Raw genomic sequence first — 17,774 nt, 5'->3', positions numbered from 1 at the left:
AAGTGTTGTTTATTGTTAGTTCATGTTAACTAAAGTTAAAGAAAGCTTTTTATAAAGTGTTGCCAGAATATATTTTTGCATGAAGAATACATTTTTATATGTATATATACAGTGGGGCAAAAAAGTATTTAGTCAGCCACCAATTGTGCAAGTTCTCCCATTTAAAAAGATGAGAGAGGCCTGTAATTTTCATCATAGGTACACTTCAACTATGAGAGACAAAATGAGAAAAAAAATCCAGAAAATCACATTGTAGAATTTTTAATGAATTTATTTACAAATTTTGGTGGAAAATAAGTATTTGGTCAATAACAAAAGTTTATCTCATTACTTTGTTATATACCCTTTGTTGGCAATGACAGAGGTCAAACGTTTTCTGTAAGTCTTCACAAGGTTTTCACACACTGTTGCTGGTATTTTGGCCCATTCCTCCATGCAGATCTCCTCTAGAGCAGTGATGTTTCGGGGCTGTCGCTGGGCAATTCAGACTTTCAACTCCCTCCAAAGATTTTCTATGGGGTTGAGATCTGGAGACTGGCTAGGCCACTCCAGGACCTTGAAATGCTTCTTACGAAGCCACTCCTTCGTTGCCCGGGCGGTGTGTTTGGGATCATTGTCATGCTGAAAGACCCAGCCATGTTTCATCTTCAATGCCCTTGCTGATGGAAGGAGGTTTTCACTCAAAATCTCACGATACATGGCCCCATTCATTCTTTCCTTTACACGGATCGGTCGTCCTGGTCCCTTTGCAGAAAAACAGCCCCAAAGCATGATGTTTCCACCCCCATGCTTCACAGTAGGTATGGTGTTCTTTGGATGCAACTCAGTATTCTTTCTCCTCCAAACACGACGAGTTGAGTTGGTACCAAAAAGTTCTATTTTGGTTTCATCTGACCATATGACATTCTCCCAATCCTCTTCTGGATCATCCAAATGCTCTCTAGCAAACTTCAGACGGGCCTGGACATGTACTGGCTTAAGCAGGGGGACACTGGCACTGCAGGATTTGAGTCCCTGGCAGCGTAGTGTGTTACTGATGGTAGCCTTTGTTACTTGGTCCCAGCTCTCTGCAGATCATTCACTAGCTCCCCCCATGTGGTTCTGGGATTTTTGCTCACTGTTCTTGTGATAATTTTGACCCCACGGGGTGAGATCTTGCGTGGAGCCCCAGATCGAGGGAGATCATCAGTGGTCTTGTATGTCTTCCATTTCCTAATAATTGCTCCCACAGTTGATTTCTTCACACCAAGCTGCTTACCTATTGCAGATTCAGTCTTCCCAGCCTGGTGCAAGTCTACAATTTTGTTTCTGGTGTCCTTTGACAGCTCTTTGGTCTTGGCCATAGTGGAGTTTGGAGTGTGACTGTTTGAGGTTGTGGAAAGGTGTCTTTTATCCTGATAACAAGTTAAAATAGGTGCCATTAATACAGGTAGCGAGTGGAGGACAGAGAAGCCTCTTAAAGAAGTTGTTACAGGTCTGTGAGAGTCAGAAGTCTTGCTTGTTTGTAGGTGACCAAATACTTATGTTCCACCATAATTTGCAAATAAATTCATTAAAAATTCTACAATGTGATTTTCTGAATTTTTTTTTCTCATTTTGTCTCTCATAGTTGAAGTGTACCTATGATGAAAATTACAGGCCTGTCTCATCTTTTTAAGTGGGAGAACTTGCACAATTTGTGGCTGACTAAATACTTTTTTGCCCCACTGTATATACAGTAGTGGCCAAAAGTGATGTCCAGCCTAGGGAAATTGCCATCTTCACCCTTTATTTACATATAAAAATGTATTATGTATTGTATTAATGTATTAAAATGTATTAATATTTTGAATGTAATTTGTAAAAATATTGTGTAGTTGTCAATTGTTTTATTTGTGATAACGCAATGAAACATGCCGAATTGGCCAGGCGCTCATACAAATAAATTATGAACACAAAATAATATCAATAACTGATTATTATTATGTTATGATATGATTATGTTGTGGTGAGTCAATGTTTGATTTTTTTTCTGTAATAATTTTGTTTTTCTATGCATTTCTTAAAAGCTGTAAAATATAAAAGCTGTAGTTTGCCCTTTTTTTGTTGTTTGTTTGTTTGTTTGTATACTTTATTGTCCTTTTTCAGGAAATTTGTCTTGGACTCAAAGCTGCATTTATACAAAAAAAATACATACATACAACATATGCACACACAAACCAATAAATAAAAAGCTAAAATCTATATGAGCATTACCAGACTACATTACTACATCTTGCTATTTAACATATTAATAGATACAGGGATAAAAGACTTTTTGTAGCGGTTGCTCTTACATAATGGGACTCTATACCGTCTTCCTGATGGTAGAATCTGATACATTGAAAATAAAACATGGCTTGAATCACTCACTATTGTCTGTGCATTTTTTAAAATCAGTGATTCGTAAATTGATTGAAGTGATAAGTACTCCCTTACACCCATAACTTTCATTGCAATTTTCACAAGACGAGCAAGCTGTGATTTTAATTGGACCGTAAGATTGCCATACCAAGTTTGCATTAGGGCTGTTGGAACGAATTCCGAAATTCGAATATAATTCGAATATTTAAAAAATCAATACTATTCGAATGCTGAAGTTACTATTCGAATATTGCTTTTTTATTCTTTTTTATTATTATTTTATTATATGATATCTTGCCTTTCTCGCCAACTTGGCTTACACAGGCATGTGAAAATGAAATGCTTTTGTTTCGTCTGATAAACAATTAAAAAATTGAATCGTAACACAATTGTGCGCGTTATCCACGCTGCATCGTCATAACAATACTGTCAATAATGGCGGCGAGCAATGTCTCCATGGAAACGGAGATCACCACTCCTGACAATTTGAGAAGCGATGTGTGGAAGGTGTTTGGATTTCAAATCATAAATGGGAAAATTAAATCACAAATAAAGTCTGAATGAAATATCACTCCTCAACTTGCAACCTTACTGTGCGTTCACACCGGACGCGAATAGCGCGTCAAATTCGCGCCTGCCGTGTGTAGTTATACACTTGACCACTTGTGTGTCCTTTCGCGCCTGACGCGCTATTCGCGTCCGGTGTGAACGCACCCTTAGGGCACATCTGACAACGCTACACCATGACAAGCTATAGGCGATCTGTCCAAGGAACCGCTGCTAAAACAGGCAAGAATGACTTATTTTCTTCTCTTCATCACGGGGCTTACCAGCTGTCTGCTGTCCTAGCCGCGCAACAATCACTGACAGAGTTGTGAAAATCTGACACAACATCAGACAACTGATCAGTGGAAAAATGTCCATTCAAGTTGCCAAATTAAAGTCATTCATTTTGTTCCGCTGTTTTATTGTTAATAAAAAAACGCGATCACCCGTTTCTAAATGTTTATTGTAATGTTAGCTGTCCCTCTAGTGGACAGAACGTGTAACAACAACCAAATGCTATAGTGGCATTGACGATTCATAAGCCTGTGTAATGTCGCAAATATTAATAATAGGATGAATTTGAGCATTTAATATTCGAATATTATTCGAATATTAAATAAAATATGGAATGGAATTCGAATAGTATTATAGAGGAAGATTGACAGCCCTAGTTTGCATCCCATAATTCAAAAGACTACCTAAAACAGCGTAAAAAAATAATTGCATAATTCTCTGATTTACACCAAACAGCCTAAGTCTTCTTAAAAAATACAGTCGTTATTATTTTTTTGGCCAAATAATTGTCAGATAAATACATTAAGTTTAGTGTTTTGTTCTTCCCTCATATTTAACATGTTTAAAAAAACATCAAATATTTACCTCATATTTTTGATTGTTTAATTGAACTTGAAAAAAATCCATTAAAAACAAATGTCCCCTCCAGACATCATCACTGCTGTATGTGCTTATGAGACATTTTAATTTTTTTGTATTAATGTATTTTTATTGGAAACGTTCTGTGTGATGCGATTCTTTGTAGATATTCCTAAAATGATCATAAAAAGACACACCTGTTTAGCAAAAGTGGGGTGACAGAAGTCCTGCAGGACTCCCAAACAGACGGGACAGATGTCTGAGTCCGGCTCGGCTGGCGTGACGCGATCCTCATCCACTCTCATGCGTTTATTGGGCGGGTCGTCAGTCTCGCCCTCACCAGGGGCATCATGGGACTGCGCGCTGTTCTCCTCACTGACGAAGGCGAGAAGCTCCTTGTGCATGTCCTACGAACAGAAATGCTCATTAAAGGGGTGGTTGAGTATGATTTCACTTTTCTAACTTTAGTTAGTGTGTAATGTTGCTGTTTGAGTATAAACAACATTTACAAGTTACAACGCTCAAAGTTCAAAGCAAATGGAGAAATTTGCTTTTAAAGAATTTGCTTTTTAAGGACTACAACAAACGGCTGGTAGGGACTACACGACATTCCTCCCGGGTTAGTGACATCACCAACCCTAGAATTTACATAATCCCGCCCCCTGAACACAATTTATAGATTATCAAGACTATATGCTAATCAATGACTAGAAGATAACTACACATAAGCTACATAAATTAATCAACTAAACAGAAATGTCCCGTTGCTTCTACATGTTGTCACTTCTTCTTGAGTCTCTCCATCATTGTCTAACTCCGGTTTGAACATAAAAGGCTAAAAGTTGTTGAAATGTTCAGTGCATGTGTGTGTGTGTGTGAGGTAAAAGGACACGAGCTCTTGAAGCTCCGCCCCCTGTGCCGGGAGCAGCAGCTCATTTGCATTTAAAGGGACAGACACAAAACGGTGCGTTTTTGCAAACCCTCAAAGTGACAATTTTAACATGCTATATAAAAATATCTGAGGGGTATTTTGAGCTAAAACTTCACACACACACACACACTGGGGACATCAGAGACTTATTTTACATCTTGTGAAAAGGGCATTATACCACCCCTTTAATGCCTGACACATAAACAGTGATTTTGGGGAAGGGATTGAATGTGAATTTATTTGTTTATGATTAAACGCCACATCAGCAGCAATGGCTATATTCATGGCAATCTAAAGTTTCAATTAAAAAAATAATTATGATTACAATCTATTCAATTAATTTAACAATTTTCAAACCTCGTATGAGCGTCTGTAAGCGGAGCTGCTTCCCACACAGCAGAAGCGCAGGACACATCTCGCACAGCAGCCGGCGCTCAACAGCTTCCTCACCACGGGACGGTCCTTCTCTCTCAGGGACAGCATACTGAGGGGGACAGCGGCAAAACATGTCCTGAATACATGTCAGCGAGTATATGATGATGACATACGTGACCCTGCACCACAAAACCAGTCGCACGGGTATATCTGTGGCAATAGCCAACAATACATTGTATGGGTCAAAATTATAGATTTTTCTTTTATGCCAAAAATCATGAGGATATTAAGTAAAGATCATGATCCATGAAGATATTTTGTGAATTTACTACCGTAAATATATAAAACATGTATTGTTGTGAGTGAATGCAGCACAATCGTGAACATAAATGCACAACTTTAAAGGAGATTTTCTTAATGTTTAGATTTTTTTCCAGCCTCAGATTCCAGATTGTCAACTAGTTGTATCTCTGCCAAATATTGTCCTATCCTTACAAACCACACATCAATGGAAAGCTTATTTATTCAGTTTTCAGATGATGTATAAATCTAAATGTAAAAAAATGTACCCATAAGACTGGTTTTGTGGTCCAGGGTCACACATGTTTAATTGGTTTATATATAAAACTTTTTAATGAGAATCAGTTAAAAAAATTCTGAGCAGCTCCGTGATGAAGATTAAACGCATAATTTAACATATTAAATGGTGTAGCATCTGCCCAAAAACAATGAATATATACATTACGGAAACATTGTAGTTAATCTAAAAAAATATGTATTTTTATTATTAAAAACGGATCTTTTTCTTTTTCAGTCATTTATATTGCAACACACCCAAAATGCAATCTGAACACTTAAGAAAACTAAATGCATAAAAATAAATGGTCTTGGTTGTTATTTATTTTGAGAGACAAAGTCTATCTAACGCTTCGCTTAACTAAGTTACATCATGTCATTAATGTTATTTTTGTTTTTAATTATTTTTAATGCTACCTTGTATTTCCATGAATGTATTTTTACGATGCTTTTATTAGATGTGCTGCATAGTTACTAATACATAAAGTGGAAGTTGAAAGGACAAGGATGGGGGCAAAAACATCATCTTGATATAAGGACACATATTTTGGAATATTATCGCAAAAAATATTAATACAAAAGGACGTATTATAACAGCGTGCATCAGTTGCACCACCACACATGATCTCTATATGACAAACACAAACAACACTTTGTTTTAAAGATATGACCCCTCTCTAAACATGCTTACCTTCACTGGATCACTTCAGTCCTCCTCACCCATGAGTCCTCAGAGGGAAACAGTGAAGTTGAACCGGTGCTGCTCTGCTTCCACGCGCGAACGCGCACAACACCACATGTGTTTATGAACGCTGTGTCACTCACTGAACTACGCGCTTTATATTAAACACCTTTAATCCTAAAGCATAGAAACCGCGCGAATCATATATCACAAAATTACAATACACAAAACACTCTGATATTAGTATGAGGGGGCGTTGCAGACCCGCTACACAGCATATGTACTTACTTACTGCATCTTCGCGGGGCATGTTTTAAGACACCCCTGAACGTCATCCTCACGCGCCGCACTGTCACGCTCGGGGTCCTTTCTCTGCTATCGTCGCGACCGGTGGATCTAGAAGGTTCTGTTTGGGGGAATCCGAGCCGAACGTTATCTGAACCCATCCGAACCGCAGAGACGGCCTAAAGACACCGGGACACGTCCATCTGCGTCTGTGAACTCCGCGGATTAAACCAACGTAAATATTAGCCATCATGCCTGAAATCGGAGCGTTTCCAAGCGGGTATAAAAACAAAGGAGGTGCGTATGTGGACCGGGACAAACCCGCGCAGATCCGCTACAGCAACATCAGCGCCGGGAAAGGTGAGGATATACATATGAAATCTGTCAGAAACTCTGACAGGGGTTTGCTTTATTATATTGTTGCGGCGTCTCATGATGTGCAGTGGAAGCGTGAGTCAGGGAAAGTCGTGCACCGTTATAATCACCATGGCAATATCTGCACGAGCGCTTTCATTTCTGCAAACATGACCCAAAAGCTTTAGATGAGGAAAATCTCGCCATGTATGGTCATCATAATCATAATCACAATAACTCACACACACACACACACACACACACACACACTGGCGTCCGTATAAGGTGTGGTCTTCATTTTGACAACACATGATGACTTTTAGTTTACAGTCAGTCATGGACACTAAATGAGTATTCATGAATATGTACGTATGAATATTATCAAAGTATAAATATTGTTATTTTAGTGAAAATAAAAAACGACGTCACACATTTAATTCATTAAGAAAGTCTTCATTGTTTCTAGAAATTAGAACATTATTTAAAACGGTGTTTGTATATAAAATATGTGGTAACTAAAATGTATACATTTTTGTATTACTTTACATTTTAATTATTACAAATTGATATATAAATTGTGTGTTTGTTATATATATATATATATAACAAACACACAATTTATATATAAATATGTAATAATTATATATATATATAACATGTCATAACAAATAATATAGTTTCTTTTTTTATATTGTGTGTATGTATATATATATATATATACACAATATAAAAAAAGAAACTATTCTCTTTTTTAGTCATGCACATTTTAGTTACCATATGTTAATTTATATTGGTGAAATATATATCATGTATTTCCATTTTTTTAATTAATATTTTAAATGTATGCTTAGTATTTTTAAATATATGATCTTATAAGATTTTTAATTCGTCATAAATTTTGCATTTAAATATGCCAGCAGGTGTAATGATTAATGGTTGATCTTGTCTTTTGATTGACAGCTGTCGCAGATGCCATCAGAACAAGTCTGGGCCCTAAGGGCATGGACAAAATGGTACGGTTTTCCATTGATATAAATCTCCTCATATAATATGAATGTTTTATGCTTCACTTGACTTGTTGGCTGTATATCAATAACTGTGTTTTCTGAGCGCTGAAGAATGTTGTTGTTCTCTGCAGATTCAGGATGGGAAGGGAGACGTGACCATCACCAATGATGGAGCCACGATCCTCAAGCAGATGCAGGTGCTTCATCCTGCGGCCAAAATGGTACATCATTCATTCATTTCTATGAGCTGAAGGTGCTGCATGAAAGACCAATTGATATTGTTCAGATTACTGACTGCAGATTTATTTTCTAAGGGTTTGGGGGGGAAATTCACACACATTTTCTAACGATTTGAATTAAAAAAATCTTCTAAATGTTGATTTTATGTGATTATTACAAACAAAAGTTGGACATCAACAGTGCAGCACATCAAGAACAGATTTTGAATTGAACATCTAAATGATTCCCACCCATATTATTGCATGTCAAAGGTCACGGCTGGGGTATCATGGTGTGTGTGTGTGTGTGTGTTTAGATGGTGGAGCTGTCTAAAGCTCAGGATATTGAGGCTGGTGACGGCACTACATCAGTGGTGGTGATCGCTGGAGCTCTTCTTGATGCTTGCTCTAAACTCCTACAGAAAGGTAAGCTTTAGTTACAATAAGTGTGCTTTATTTTATACATGCAACATGTTGGACATAAAATTAAATGGATTATAACCCTCTGATGCATGATGTCATACAGTGGACAGAGCTTTAAGTCCCCCTGTAGTCAATCATTTTATCCCTTAAACCTCATCTTTGAATGAAACTCAAAACCCTTGCCTCATTTAGTATACGTGGTTCTATGAATATGCAAATGAGCCCCGCCTCCACTCACTCACTCACTCAGCTCAGAGATCCACTGGTTGACGATCACACGTTGATCTGATTGGTTACAAGGTAGTGTGTGTGACGTCAGAAACACCGGCGATTTCAAACGGAGACTGTCTTTGGTTCACAGTTTTAAGGTGAAAATACTCAGCAATGCCGTCGACTTATGAATTTAAACATGGTTTGTCTTAAAGCGTATTAAAAACACCACATAGACATATAAACAATATTAAAGGACAAGTTCGGTATTTTACACTTAAAGCCCTGTTAACAGATCTCCCCCCCCCCCCCTACCTCCACAATGGTTGTCTATGTGCACTGGAAGATTCCTTCCTAAAAACACATTAAACTTTCGTTTACAAAGACGAGAAACTCACCGAGTGGTCAGGGGTGTTCACTGATACGGTCCCAAAAGAAATCGCTGCAAAAGATGCTTTCCAACAGGTTTTATCGTAGTTTTTGTCCACCTCCATTGACTTGTATTGAATGTGCTGTGTGAGGTACGGTATTACTCCGCCGCTTCTTCTTCTGTGTATTCAATGAAATGCCAGCGGTTTGCTTGCAATTGGCAAAGGTGCATTACCGCCACCAACTGGGCTGGAGTGTCTATTATTCAAGCTCTCAACGGAAGAATCTGGGTGTGACGCGTTTGGCAAAATAGGTCCACAAAAGCGAAATAAACCTAAAATTCTCGGGACAGGAGCATGTGTCCAAATTTTAATCTTAACCGTTCTATTTCATCAGATACGATCTGTAAACAGGGCTTTAAGTTTCGAACTTGTCCTTTAAAAGCTGGATTTTTCACCACAGGGGGACTTTAAAAGCTATTTTGGGGTGTCCTTTGACCTTTCATCATTCTGTCATAGTGGTGTTTATTTATAACAAAAAATGGTCTGTTCTTCCTGCCAGGAATCCACCCGACCATCATTTCCGAGTCCTTCCAGAAGGCCGTGGATAAAGGTGTGGAGATCTTGACCTCCATCAGTCAGCCGGTGCTGCTCAGTGACAAAGAGACGCTTCTGAACAGCGCCACCACCTCGCTCTGCTCTAAGGTGGTGTCTCAGTACTCCAGCCTGCTCGCGCCCATGAGCGTCGACGCCGTCATGAAGGTCATCGACCCCGCCACCGCCACCAGCGTCGATCTCCGCAACATCCAAATTGTCAAGAAACTCGGGTGAGACGCAGTACAACTGTAAAACCTGGCAGATACGGTTAACTTTGAAAATGAAGGCACACCATAGACTGTCAAAAAAAAAAAGGGACGTAGTGTCCGTTAGTGCTGTGTTGAAAAAATCGATTCACCAATTCTAAATCGATTTTCATATTAATTTCTAAAGATCGATCCGTAACTCAGAGGATCGATTTAATAACAGGCCTACATTTTCCCCATAAACACACTGAGACACGGCGACCGGCGGCGCTACTAATGCGGTGGCTCTGAATCCACTTGTTGACAAGAAAGGAGGAATGAATCGTTCACATAGCGCGTTTTTTGTGCGTGCAAATTCGTTTTCTTGGCGCGCCTCTGTTCATGGTTGCATAGCAACGGCAGACGCAACGGGAAAGCACGCGCTTGTTGAGAGGAGAAAGCGGTTGCAAACTCGTGCAAACTGCGCTCTCCATGATGACGAGGAAGTATCATCAAATAATTAATTGATTTCTAGCCCTTGCATTAGCTTTACTACTAGATATATTCATTGAGATGAGAAATAAAAAGCCGCCCTGTACAGCTATGATCGGCTGTTCGGCCGAGCTTTCCATGTTGTTACGGAAAGGCCGCTGGTTTTTGTCACATGACCTGTTGAGATGCATTGAAGTGCTTCTCACTGAATTTGCACGCGCATAAAACGCGATATGTGAACGGCCCCTAAAGTGGTATCGTGTGCGGTTGCATCTAGTTTAAAAGGCCTTTAAATATGAACGCAGTTTTGGATTAAATAAAAGGACAGTCAATTAAGTCAAATAAAACACGTTTTATCTCCTGTTTAGTTGGTAACACTACATTAAGACACCATTCATTAACATGAATGCCTTATCTAACATCAATACATTGAGTGAACAATACATTTTTACAACATTAATGTATGTTTGTGAATGTTATTTAATACAAACACTTGATTGTTCATGAACAGTTAAAACTTTTGATTTTAAAAATATAAGATCGGATCAGATCGAATCGAATCGAATAATGATAATCGATTCAAGATCTTGAGAATCGGAATCGAATCGATTCTTGAAATTTGAATTGATACCCAGCACTAGTGTCCGTGACGTCACCCGTAGGTTTCTGAAGAGCATTATTAAAGCCCAAAGTGGGCGGAGCTGGCCGTCACCATCTTGACAGCGCGTCACTCCCGGATAAACGAAAGTGGGCAAAGAGGCGGGATTAGCTGACGCTAACAGACAGCAGACAAACAGATAGTAGTGAAGCAGCGGCAATCCACCTGTCACTCAAGTGGCCACGCCCTTAATTATGCAGAACTTTAAGCCTTAATATAATGTAAATGGATGAGTTATGAAAAAATTCACCCTCCTCACAGTTGTCATGAAGAGCACAATTATCTGTATAGAACAGAACCACTTTTTGTACCAGGCTGTAAACATATATATTTTTTTTTTCCTGCTGTAAAGTTGGGCATTTTAACAAGGGTGTTAATGGGATTGACTCTTTTGCAGCCTGTCTCTAGTGGTCAGTCGATGAATTCCAGTTTAAGTCACTTCCGTGTTAGATTCAAGAAAGAGACAGAAAGGTTGCCGTTTGAGACGCATGGAAAAAGGGATACGTTGTCGAAAATATTGCAAATATTATTCTGTTTCATGTTTGCAGGTTACAGACAGTTTTCAGGTTGCAAAAGCAAATTCATGGGTGTGTTTGTGTTTGCAGAGGAACCATTGATGACTGTGAGCTCGTGGATGGTCTGGTGTTGACCCAGAGGGTGAGCACTGCGGTGTCCCGTGTGGAGAAGGCCAAAATCGGCCTCATCCAGTTCTGCCTGTCCCCTCCCAAAACTGATGTACGTGGTCATTTTAAAATAAAGAACTTGTTAAAAAGTGAAATGTTTCCTCTTGCATCAATAGCATGCATCGGTCGAGATCGTAGTCATTGTTTTAATGTGTTTGTGTGATGCTTTTGTTGGGACAGATGGACAATCAGATCGTGGTGTCGGACTACGCTCAGATGGACCGTGTGCTCCGTGAGGAGAGAGCTTACATCCTCAACCTGATCAAACAGATCAAGAAAGCCGGCTGCACTGTGTTGCTCATCCAGAAGTCCATCCTGAGGTACAACATCACCACAAACCTCCGTCACACAGTCGCTGACAGGGAGGAAACCCGAAACACTAACCTTGCTATATACAGTACTGGCCGAAAATTATGTCCGGAGGGGATTATTAAACAAACTAAATATGGGGAGAATATTATAGTGGGAAGAATACACTAAACTTAGGCCTGGTTTCACAGACAGGGTTTAGATTAAGCCAGGATTAGGCCTTAGTACAATTAGGACATGTGTGACCCTGGACCACAAAACCACATGAGTCCATTTTTTTAAATTGATATTTATACGTCACATGAAAGCTTAATAAATAAGCTTTCCATTGATGTATGGTTTGTTAGGATAGGACAATATTTGAAACTATTTGAAAATCTGGAATCTGAGGGAGCAAAAAAATCTAAACATTGAGAAAATCTCCTTTAAAGTTGTGCATTTATGTTCACGATTGTGCTGCATTCACTCACAAAATGTTTTTAAATATATATTTAAGGTAGGAAATTTACAAAATATCTCCATTGAACATGATCTTTACTTAATATCCTAATGATTTTTGTCATAAAAGAAAAATCTGTAATTTTGACCCATACAATGTATTGTTGACTATTGCCACAAATATACCCGTGCGACTCGTGACTGGTTTTGTGATCCAAGGTCACATTTAAAGGAATATTCACTTAAAATTTTTAATTCTGTCATTTACTGAGTTGAGTCATTTACCTGTATGAGTTTCTTTCTTCTGCTGAACACGAAATAAGATAGTTTGAAGAATGTCTGTTACCAGGAAGTTGATAGACCCCATTGACCACCATAGCAGGGGAAAAAAATATTATTGAAGTCAATGGGGTCCATCAACTGTCTGGTTACCAATATTCTTCCAAATATCTTCTTTTGTGTTTAGCAGAAGAAAGAAACTCATACAGGTTTTACTCAAGCTTGTTGGCCAGTGCATGTCAGCGGTCTCAACGGGTTTGTGAATCCCTGTGTCTTTCAGAGATGCCTTGAGTGATCTGGCCCTTCACTTCCTGAATAAGATGAAGATCATGGTGATCAAAGACATCGAGAGAGAGGAAATTGAATTCATCTGCAAGGTATGACCAGCAGATCCAGCGCTGTCGTGAAACCATTAAATGCTTGCTGACACTTTATTTCAAGGTGACGTAGTTACACGTTACTACATGTACTTACTATAGGAATTACAGTAAATTATGCGTAATTACATGCAACTAACCCTAAACCAAACCCTATTTAGTTCATCAATATTGCTCAGTACTTAGAGTAAGTACAATGTAACTGCGTCACCTTAGATAAAGTGCAACCAAATGCTTTTTAGTGTCTGTCTATCTAATACACACATTCTGAAGTGGACGTGCCTCTTCTTTCCCATCAGACTATTGGCACCAAACCTATAGCTCATATTGACCAGTTCACTCCAGAGATGCTGGGAACCGCCGAGCTAGCAGAAGAGGTTAGCCTGGACGGATCTGGCAAACTAGTGAAGGTAACACACGTTTTATAGCATAGATGCATCTACACACATCTCCAACTGAACATGTTTGTATACATGAACAAAAATGTATTTACACACACACACTCAATGCAGAGATTCAGATGTTTCAGTTCTCTCCGTGCTGGATATTGACACTAGTGTGGTGTTTGTGTTTGTAGATCACAGGATGTGTAAATCCCGGAAAGACGGTCAGTATTGTCGTCCGTGGTTCCAACAAACTGGTGATTGAGGAGGCCGAACGGTCCATCCACGACGCCCTCTGCGTCATCCGCTGTCTGGTCAAGAAGAGGTAACCGACCGCAAGAGACCTCGATGGGTTTATGCGTTTCTCAACACAAACTGGCTGTTATAGTTTCATATTTAAAGTATTTAATTAAAAAAAAAGTTGTTTCATATTCAAATATATATCTTGTAGCATTATTTATATTCAAATATATCAAAATATATATCTTTTGGCATTATTTATGCAGTGTAAATGCTACTTCAGTTGAAGGATCTGTTAAGATTTTGTTAATACTGACCAGATTTCATTTGATTGGTAACTGTTGTCTTATAATCAAATTTGATTAAATGTTAAATGTGAACTTTTCAATGAGGTCACATTATATAATGCATTAACTAACATTGAGCAATATATTTTTAATAACCTTTGTTAATGTTACTTATTAGAAATGCTCGTTATTTCACAGTGCATTAACAAATACAAAAATGTATTGATGTTGAGATTAATAAGTGCTGTAGAAGTATTGTTGATTGTTAGTGTATAATTACTAATGTAAACAAATCAAAGCTTATGGTAAAGTGTTACTGAATGTGTTATGTAGTTGAGGTGCTATCATGGCAAAATAACCTTTTAAAGTTCATACACTACACGGTTAAATGCATAGTGTGTAAGTGCTTAATTTTGAGACTCCGCAGAAGCAGTGTGCTAACTCTTCTCCCCGTGCGTCTGCAGATATCTGATCGCTGGCGGTGGAGCTCCAGAGATTGAGCTGGCTCTGAGGTTGGCTGAATATTCCCGCAGTCTGGCCGGCATGGAGGCGTACTGTGTGCGCGCGTACGCCGACGCCCTCGAGGTCATCCCCTCCACTCTGGCAGAGAACGCTGGTCTTAATCCCATCTCCACTGTCACGGAGCTGCGCAACAGACACGCTCAGGGAGAGAAGACAGCCGGGATTAACGTCCGCAAGGTGTGGCTTTTTAAGCACCCGCTCAATAGTGCCATCTACGGACCGAAAGTTGTAAAGTCAGTCAGAAAACGAATGCCTAACATGTGTTTTGGTCTCTCAGGGGGGGATCTCTAACATCCTGGAGGAGCTGGTGGTTCAGCCTCTGCTGGTCTCGGTCAGCGCACTCACCCTGGCCACGGAAACGGTCCGCAGCATCCTCAAGATTGATGATCTCGTGAGTGATTTATGTCTAACGAGCTCAGCCAAAAATTTGTTCACTTTCTTTTATCCATTACTCACCCTCGAGTTTGTTTCTTCTGAATATATTTTGAAGAATATTGGTAACCAGACAGTTTCTGGACCCCATTGACTTCCATAGTAGGACAAAAAAAAAAAACGGACAATAGACAATAAGGACCATCAACTGTCTGGTTACCAATATTCTTCTAAATATATTTTGTTCAGCAGAAGAACAATATGAGGGTGAGTAAATGATGACAGGATTTTCCCTATGATCCCTTTAAAGGGGTCATGACATGGTTTTTTTTATTTTTTTATTATGTTCCCTTAGGTGCAATTATAGTATTACTATAGTTTTTTTTACAAAAAACTTTTAAAATGTAGTGATTTATGACCTTTTCCCACCCTGTTTCTCATCATCTGATTCAAACAGTCTGTTTTGGGGGTATTTCCCCTTTAAGAGTTCAGTGTTAACGCCCACTGTTATGATTGGCTAACGTCAGTGCCTATGCATCAATTATTAACGCCCCCAGCCAGAACATTTGCGGATTCGGCGCAACTTTTTAATAGCGGGTGATGCATGCGAAGCGATGGCTCTTGCAATGATAAAACCTTATTATGTTTGAGCCGGAATCAGATGAGGAATCACCACAAAATGAAGCATCACCACAACAACGAAGACTGGATCAGCCCGTGTCCACATGGAAAGTGAAACTATTTTGAATTAATAAAAAAAAATGAACCCGAGACACTTGAAAACGGATTATTGTTGCATAATTATCCTATAGCTTAATTTGCTAACAGTTTAACATGATTTAACTAATTCCAATGAAATGATAGGGTGTACCACGGACAAAAATGCATGCACAGACAGGCCATCTTTGAAGATGCAGCATTGATAAAGGCAACATTTTTAATTTTCTATCACATGTAGGCCTACTAGAAAGGCGACATATTTTCAAGATTCTCTTATACAAATGTGTTTATATTAGCCATGGTAAAAAGTAAGTTTGCGTCGTCGTTATTGAGCCCAGAAGAGTCGGCACGGACTTATCTTTGAGCAACAGTTTTCTGGCAAAGCCATCATCAGGATTTTTTCCTCAAAACAGTCATCCTTAATGTATAGAACACTGCCGTGACTGGGACGTCCGCAAAAAATAAAGTGCATCCATTTTTCCCTGACGACTGGATCTTTCAGCGTATTCAAAAAGTAGTTTAAAGTTTTAAATACATTACTTACAGTTTGCGTCGTCGATGTTGAGCCCAGAATAGTCGGCACAGACTTATCTTTGAGCAACAGTTTTCTGGCAAAGCTCAAAACAGTCATCCTTAAAATGTATAGAACAAACGCTTAAACTAACACTGCCGTGACTGAGACGTCCGCAAAAAATAAAGTGCATCCATTTTTCCCTGACGTCTGGATCTTTCGCAGCGTATTCAAAGATGTTGTTTGTCCACAGCCAGGAACAGCACATCTGCGGCATCGTAATCTCCCTGTACACAGACCCACTCGCTGTCTGTCGACTGAACACTTGTGAGGCGCGCGGTGCGCGGGCGCGACAACGATAGGAAATGAGCGTAGTTGCCTTGCGCTTTAAGCGTAGTTGTCTTGTGCTGGAGGCGGTCATATGCAAACGCTGGTACGTCACTTCGTACCGTGACGTCACTTCTTACCATGGATCCAGAACGAGCTGTATTTAGAGCTTGATTAAATAAATGATTCGTTTATAATGGGGAGGACGTCTTAAGCTATGAAACTTGCAGGACGTTTTAATGACACAAAGACCTCTTATATACCTAAAGATCAAGGCAAATTTGGTTTCTCATGTCATGACCCCTTTAAGTATTTAACAATACACCACACAAGTGAATAGGGTTAAAATAATAATAACTAATATATATCATCATACTTCTAGTTGATTCATGTAGATTAATAATTGCACAAAAAGTTTTATTACAAGTTTTCTGAAAAGTTAGGTTTAAATTTGCAGATGATATTTTATCTAATTACATATTTATACTAATTTGCATAAATGTGCAAAAGGTTCAAAATTCCTGTTTCATTTTGTTCACATACATACTAGTCAAAACGTTTTTACAGATGGGGTTTTTGATTTCTACTTTTTCAATCCATGAATCAGAAAATACTGTCAACAGCCAGAAGAAAAAACAAAACATTTTCACTTTTTTTAAGGAATAAATGACATACGAAGAACCTTTTGAATATTAATAGGAATAAAAGTGTAAAGTTTGGTGTATGTAAGTGCTGCTGAAGTGGAGATGTCTTGCTCGGTGAAGGAGAAACAACTCATTTTTAGAAAACGGCCTTTAAAAAATGTATTGTGAGCAAAATTACAGGCTCAAATGGATAAAGTGCAATAAAATGGGTTTTCTTTCGTCTAAAACAAGTTGTAAAAGCCAAACAGCACAACATTTTTAAATTGACCAGTGCATGAAAACCAACGCTTTTCTGTAGTGTCTTTTGCCTTAAAGGACCATTCGTGCTGATGTTGACCGTAAATGGCCAAACATTAATGACGTCTCATTTGTTCTGCAGGTGAACACACGATAAAGTGAATGTGTCTAGTGAAGGAAGATCCCAGTCCACGCAAGAACCCCGTTAAGACCAACCGATCTGTCGCTGTCTGTAGCTGTTACCTGGAGTAATTTAATAAAGCATGTTTTTTTGACACGGTAA

The 17,774-nt window shown here is 38.9% G+C and overlaps 2 protein-coding genes across 3 annotated transcripts in view; one reads left to right on the top strand and one right to left on the bottom strand.

Moving 5' to 3' along the window:
• Window positions 1-6,907, bottom strand: part of pus10 (pseudouridine synthase 10) — a 19,771-nt gene extending 12,864 nt beyond the window's left edge. Inside the window, exons 1-3 of one of the 2 annotated variants that reach the window (XM_079617370.1) lie at window positions 6,654-6,907; window positions 5,090-5,216; window positions 3,999-4,208 (exon numbers count right to left, since the gene is read on the bottom strand). In XM_079617370.1, the coding sequence (XP_079473496.1) occupies window positions 3,999-4,208; window positions 5,090-5,216; window positions 6,654-6,811 (495 nt within the window). In that variant the 5' untranslated portion in view covers window positions 6,812-6,907. Of the gene's footprint in view, window positions 1-3,998; window positions 4,209-5,089; window positions 5,217-6,374; window positions 6,519-6,653 lie in introns of those variants that run through there. The other variant, XM_079617371.1, reaches the window with a different exon arrangement.
• cct4 (chaperonin containing TCP1, subunit 4 (delta)) lies at window positions 6,852-17,774 on the top strand. The gene is made up of 13 exons (XM_079617368.1): window positions 6,852-7,010; window positions 7,965-8,017; window positions 8,143-8,232; window positions 8,547-8,655; window positions 9,793-10,057; window positions 11,768-11,897; window positions 12,026-12,165; window positions 13,152-13,248; window positions 13,548-13,658; window positions 13,826-13,956; window positions 14,623-14,857; window positions 14,958-15,071; window positions 17,634-17,774. Exons 1-13 carry the CDS (start codon window positions 6,902-6,904, stop codon window positions 17,646-17,648), a joined length of 1,599 nt encoding a protein of 532 aa, XP_079473494.1. The 5' UTR covers window positions 6,852-6,901; the 3' UTR covers window positions 17,649-17,774.

This window comes from Phoxinus phoxinus (assembly GCF_949152265.1).
Source record: "Phoxinus phoxinus genome assembly, chromosome: 6".
NCBI lineage: Eukaryota > Metazoa > Chordata > Actinopteri > Cypriniformes > Leuciscidae > Phoxinus > Phoxinus phoxinus.
The sequence above is the reverse complement of the archived record's forward strand: the minus strand, read 5'-3'. Positions and strand labels throughout refer to the sequence as shown.